Source organism: Setaria italica, chromosome V, assembly GCF_000263155.2.
Source record: "Setaria italica strain Yugu1 chromosome V, Setaria_italica_v2.0, whole genome shotgun sequence".
Taxonomy (NCBI): domain Eukaryota; kingdom Viridiplantae; phylum Streptophyta; class Magnoliopsida; order Poales; family Poaceae; genus Setaria; species Setaria italica.
The window spans coordinates 8,618,078-8,624,230 of NC_028454.1; the positions used below are offsets into that span (position 1 = coordinate 8,618,078).

General features: G+C 41.2%; 1 protein-coding gene across 2 annotated transcripts; it reads left to right on the forward strand.

Annotated features, from left to right (window-relative positions):
- The first annotated feature begins 213 nt into the window (after window positions 1–213).
- Window positions 214–5,714, forward strand: LOC101773383 (MADS-box transcription factor 51). Of its 2 annotated transcripts, none has more exons than XM_022826499.1 (5): window positions 214–524; window positions 3,735–3,813; window positions 4,053–4,108; window positions 4,190–4,289; window positions 5,338–5,714. In XM_022826499.1, exons 1-5 carry the CDS (start codon window positions 340–342, stop codon window positions 5,425–5,427), a joined length of 510 nt encoding a protein of 169 aa, XP_022682234.1. In that variant the 5' UTR covers window positions 214–339; the 3' UTR covers window positions 5,428–5,714. The 2 variants fall into 2 exon arrangements, with proteins under 2 accessions (XP_022682234.1, XP_004968191.1); XM_004968134.3 differs by having other exon boundaries at window positions 216–524; window positions 4,193–4,289.
- Window positions 5,715–6,153: the final 439 nt, after the last annotated feature.

The following is a 6,153-nucleotide window of genomic DNA, read 5'->3' on the forward strand; positions in this document are numbered from 1 at the left end:
AAGACCCCATCTAACTACTCTGAATTGAGCGAGAGGTTGACTCCGATCAGGGATGAGCTCCTCCTATGTTTTCTTGACTGCTACTCCGGAGATCATCATGATAAGCCTCAAGGAGGAGAAGCAATCCTAAATAGCATTCATCACACCCTTGGGAGCTGGTTGATCCAAAACAATGTCCATCGATGGAAAGAACCCCCCCCCCCCCCCCCCCCCCCGGGAGTCGGCGCTGTCGGCCAACAACCCCCTTCCGCTGCGCCGCACCCGCTCTGCTCCCAGCGACGGCGCGAGAGGAGATTGATTGTGATTGGCCGAGCACCGGATTCCTACAGCAGGCGGGCGATGCCACCTCGCGGCCGCATGGAGCTGCGGCGGATCGAGGACCGGGTGAGCCGGCAGGTGCGCTTCTCCAAGCGCCGCGCGGGGCTACTCAAGAAGGCCTTCGAGCTCTCGCTCCTCTGCGACGCCGAGGTCGCGCTCATCATCTTCTCCCCCGCCGGCAAGCTCCACGAGTACGCCTCCACCAGGTTACGGTTCCCTCTCCCCACCCCTTTGGGTGAAATTACTCGCTAAGCACGATGTCCGCCCGAATCGCCCGAGCTGCTGTTGCCTTCGATCCCGTTACGGACGGCGGCGGCGGCGGCGGCGCGCCTGCGCGCTACCATGCGCTCGAGACCGTCCCCCGAGTTGGGATACCGCCTTGCATTGCATGGCCCTGTGCATTTTAGGACTCATGGCGCGGCACCTGTTCCGGATCTTGTCTTGCTCTTCTCCAGGTCCGGCTGGGTGTGCTCTGCCACTGGCTTCAGAATAGCCGGCAACAGCAGCGAACTCTGTCTCCTCTCGCCATGCGCACGTGCTGAGCGTGCTCCGGTGCTCGTGAGCCGTTGGCACCATTTATTTGCACGGGCGTCATCATCATACTCCACAACCTACATGGAATTAGGTAGAGACATATTTTTTCAATTAGCTTTCCAGACACAAGAATTTGGTGCAAGTACAACAAGAAAACTGCATGTGATGGTGAAGATGTTGGTGATGCCGAAGTTGCTTAGTTGTTATGAGTATATATCACCATGATGTATTTTTATTTGGTTGTAATTTTGTATTTTTAAGTGTAAACTTTTTTTAGATTGTTTATCATGTTGTCGTTACATCATATACTAACTCAAACAAATATACCAGAATATTTTTTTGTAACTAGGAACTTCTATTTACTTTTTCTATGATTGAAGTTAATTAATTCTAATGGTTAAATATGATTTATTAGTAACTATTCAAGACCACCGCATAGAAAAGAGGAAACAGACAATAAAAATGAGTATAAAAAACATCAAGATAATGATAGCAAAAGATGCACCAACCTAATAGCGAGGGTACAAAAACATATTATAACCAACAATGAGAAACTTGATAAAATTGTAGTTACATATATATTATATTACTCCATAGTTATGCATTCATCACTTTTGTCTGTTTTCACTTGGTACACATATTTTGTTGGTGGCATGCCGCCATTAATCACTTGCATCTACAGTAAGCCAATTAATAATTTTAGTTAACGTGTTAGTTGAACAAACATTTTTATAATCCTGGACCCCGTGTGAAAGATAAAACCCAAGTTCAAATTTTGTCATGATATAATATAATTTTCTATTATGCAAAATATAATTTTTAAATTATTATATTTTCATCCAAAAAATGAATGATAAATTATGACCGCATGAAACAAATATAACGCTATAGGGGTTTACAACTGATATAAATTTAGCACATTTTATGCTTTCTATAGATGATAAAGGATAATAAATGCTATGAAAAGTTAACACTCTTTTGATCACGCTCTCTTCTTCCACCTCTTAGCTAAAAGTCAAATCTACACACTTTAACTCTCCTTAGATTTGTTGTCCATGTGCAAATTTTACTTGAGAAAGCTCCTTTCTTATGCGGACATGATGCCCGGGAGCTCACATGTGTATTTGCTCATATTTACTTCCACTTTTTTTCTCTGGATGCATCAACAGGGGGCTCCTTTTTTGTTGTCCGAAAACTCATCGTTGGAGGTTATTCCTGGATTATGTATATACTTGACTTACCCCGGCCCATATGTTTGATGCGCTCTCGTAGTCAGCAACCTCAAGTGGCTACGAGCAAGGGGCAACACCTAGGCCAGGAACAATTCTACATGTAGTAAAAGAGGAAGAAAAAACAGAAAAAAGGAAAATAGAGAGATGAGAGGGGAAAAAAATTGGCAGGGTCTTCACTTATAAACACATAGCAGTAAAAATAACATCAAGTCCTCCTGTATAGTACCATGTGCATTAGCTGGACCACTCTAACCTTAATAAAAGCCTTTCAGCATGTAAGGTAAGCTATGCCCACCTAAACATTATCACATCAGCTAGCACATCCTGACGTCACTACTTTCTCATCCTTCCCCCAATTCTTCTTCCTTCCTTTTTTTTCTTGCCAATTTGGTGTTTCCTTTTTTTTCCCTCTCTAGACAGTTTGCGTAAAGGCACGATGATGGTTTGAGGGCATGATTGTAATTACCTTTTAATTGAAGTTGGAATAACTTGTATAGTACCATGTGCATTAGCTGGGCCACTCTAACCCTAACAAAAGCCAAAGCTATGCCCACCTAAACATTAGCCTGATTTCTCGTCATTCCCCCGATTTCTTCTTCCTTCCTTTTTTTTTCTTGGTAGTTTGGTGTTTCCTTTTTTCCCTCTCTAGCCAGTTGCGTAAAGGCACGATGATGGTTTGAGGGCATGATTATAATTATCTTTTAATTGGAGTTGGAGTTGGAGTTGGAGTTAGAGCCTGTGGAAGAAAGTTTGCGAAAATGCTAAATCCAATTAGTAGAGAGATGGCGCAAAAGCCTAATCAAGCACCTAGTTCCTGATTTCTCTACTAATTTTTGGCTCACAAGAAAACCTAGACGGTCTAGGTGTATGGCTTGATAATAAGGGCTCTTCCAAGAGTGTCCGCCAACTTAGCTAGCTATATAATGTGCCAACATCGGCAATTTTGTACTTACTGTCAGAAATAATGAATGAAACGAGAAAAGACTTAGTTATTCCAATATGCATGGAGCATTTAGCATTCCTATTACATTTGAACCCATATCACTAGATATGGCTTATTTTCAAAATTATAGTAATTGAAACACATAATAGATTTCTCCGTGTTCTGATTCAAGGGAGGAAAAGGCAAATAAGTTCAAATGAGAAGAAATTTGTTAACAGAAGTTGTCCTAAATCTTTCCATTATTAGTGTATTTGTTTGATAGGACATTGCATTGAATATGGACATCCATAACTAACTACCAGCTCCTCTTTTATTCAACAAACTAAACAGGATGGATGGAAAAAAATATTACAGCTAGATTTTTATATTTTTCTGTGATCATGAAACTAGAAATGGAAACTCTTGAGCTTCCAGAGTAATGCAAACCTTTATGAGAACTAAATAGATTAGAATAGTACTTTTGTAGAATAATGAAACTCTAAACAATCAGTGTGGAACGTGATGGATCATGGCATGGTTATTTGATGCGTCAAATTCTGACTTGAAATTTGAAATGTATCAGGAGAGGGTATATATTGTAATAAGGTGTATTCCTCCAATGAAACTAGCTGCAATTATGCTTCATTAGGTGAACATAAACTGATATTCCAAGAGGTCATTATGCATTGAGCTAATATGTTATCCCTTTTCTGTTTTCCCCTTTTCAGCATAGAAGATACATATAACCGCTATAAGCAATTTTCTGGAGCCGGAAAAACTGAGGATGGAGATCGAAATATAAACAATGTAAAGACCTCACTATAGCGCTCTTTCAATTCATAGCTCGCCGCCTACAGCTGCACAAATTTGGATTATATATACAGAAATCATCAGTCTTTACATGATGTGACACTTCCAGTTGCCAGCACCAAACACATGCTCGGTTTGCAGTATACATAATGTTCTGTTTGTACAGTCTATGCAAATGCAAAATAAAAGAAATAAAAATGCTGAACTTAGCTGACGAGGGTGTGTTTTTGGTTCAGAACAAGGATGGAGCTTCTTCAGATTTGCAGTCGACGCTTAGCGAGATTGCAACCTGGTATTACACTAGGATATCACAATTTCTACTGACTCTACTTTTTTTGTTAATGATAAAATGATAATAATTGCATCAAACTAGCAGGTCTTCCAAGAGCAATGCTGACGATTCAGATGCCAATGACCTAGAGAAGCTGGAAAATCTTCTGAGAAATGCTTTGAGGGATACAAGATCCAGGAAGGTACGAGATCAAAGCGGAACTGTTTTCTTGATGCCATCTTTGAGCCTTAGTATGTTAAGAGAGTCCAAATTGTGGTGATTTTGGTAGCTAATTCAGCATCTCGCAGCTTTGGCGATATAAATAAAATAATGACGCAGCTCCCGGTTGTTTTGGTATTTTTCTTTTGACTCAAGCTGGGCCGTTCAACGAGACACATACTTTCCCTGATGATTTTTTAACATTAATAATTTTCCATTATATTCAATGGATATTGCTAACTTCAGGTAGCGTATGGTTTGATGAAGCTTCATTTGTTCACTGATATTTAGTAAGACAAGGGAAAATAGACACGAATGCATTTCAGACTATGTGTAGTGGTTCTTAATTTTGGTTACTGATAATCTGATAATGAAGAATGCAGGGAACCACGTTCCTTTGAATGTTGATAATTGTTGTTTTCTTTAAAGTGTGGCCTACCTCGGCACCATGACTGTAAATGCTAGTTTTCCTGGAAATAGCATTGGATTGGAATGGGCAACACTGTACTGTTAGACATGATGCTACTGTACAAGCGTGAGCAATCTAACCTCTTCAGTGCAGAAATGTGAGGCCTTGCATGAAAACCCTCGTCAGAAACTCGATCTGTTGGGAACAAAATGTGTAGAAAACTAGGAACCATCTTCTACCTGTTCTTTGTGAATAAATTTTCAGTGATACCTTTTTTTTTTGAAACGAAAATTCAGTGATACTTTTGGTGTGAATGAGACAACAGGTGGGTTATGCTGCTTTACCTGTTCTTTGTGAATAAATTTTCTGTGATACCTTTTTTTGAAACGAAAATTCAGTGATACTTTTGGTGTGAATGAGACAGCAGGTGGGTTATACTGCTTTACTGGATTAGCACTGGCAATGAGCTATCCGTGAGCTTTTGTGAACTTGATGGTGTGGCCTGCTGCCTGAAATGATCAGTCAGTTAAACCACAGGATATATATTCGTCATTCTGAATAAATTGATAAAGCAATTAAGACATTGATGACATGCTAATTTCTGCTTTGGTATGGTAATCAGATGCAGATGTTGGCGAAACAAAACAGCGGAGCGAGTACCAGTGGCCAGAAATGTAATGGAACTACAAGTGAGGAGCAAGGAACGCCGTGAGCACGGAAGCAGGGTGCATCTGGTGAACGAAACGGGGCGTGCACGTATGGTGCTCCCCCTTGGGATCAATACTTACTGATTGTGGCTTTTGTAAGACTGTATGATGCTCTGCAACTGCAAGCTTGGATCTGCCAACCTGTAGCGTCCCTTGAGGGGATTAGTCCCATCCTCCCCTGGTCTGTTGCGATACGCAGCCTACCTATAATGGCAAAAAGTTTGGTGCTGTAACTGATCAGAATGAATGCTTGACAGATCTGAATGCAGTAGGCAGTTGGTAGTTCGATCTAGCAAGCTGATGGTTATGATTTAGCAGGTGCAAGTTAATAGTTCTTGAGGTCTGTTTATGGCATCAATAATAATTGGAATTCTATTTTGAAAATACATATTGGAATTTTACCAAGGTTTGTGTTGCTGTTAGGTAATCTAGTTTATTTTTGGTTTATCAGATAATTTGTTTTCCTCCATGTAAGTAGGAGCTGCTCATCCTGTTGGAGCAGACCGAGTCTTTCGCTCTCGCCACGCTGCGTCGTGAGGCAGAGCGCGTCTAGCGTCGTGTGCGTCGGCCGTGGGATGGCACGGTCACGTTCCGGCAGAATAGCTGCCGTGATCTTCCTTGAGGTAGTTTAAATACCAATCAAATAAACAGAAAACGCTGCTGGTTCTTTCTGCAGCACCAAAACGATCTTGTGCTGGTGAGTTTGAGTGCACGAGTTCTAGCTAACAGTT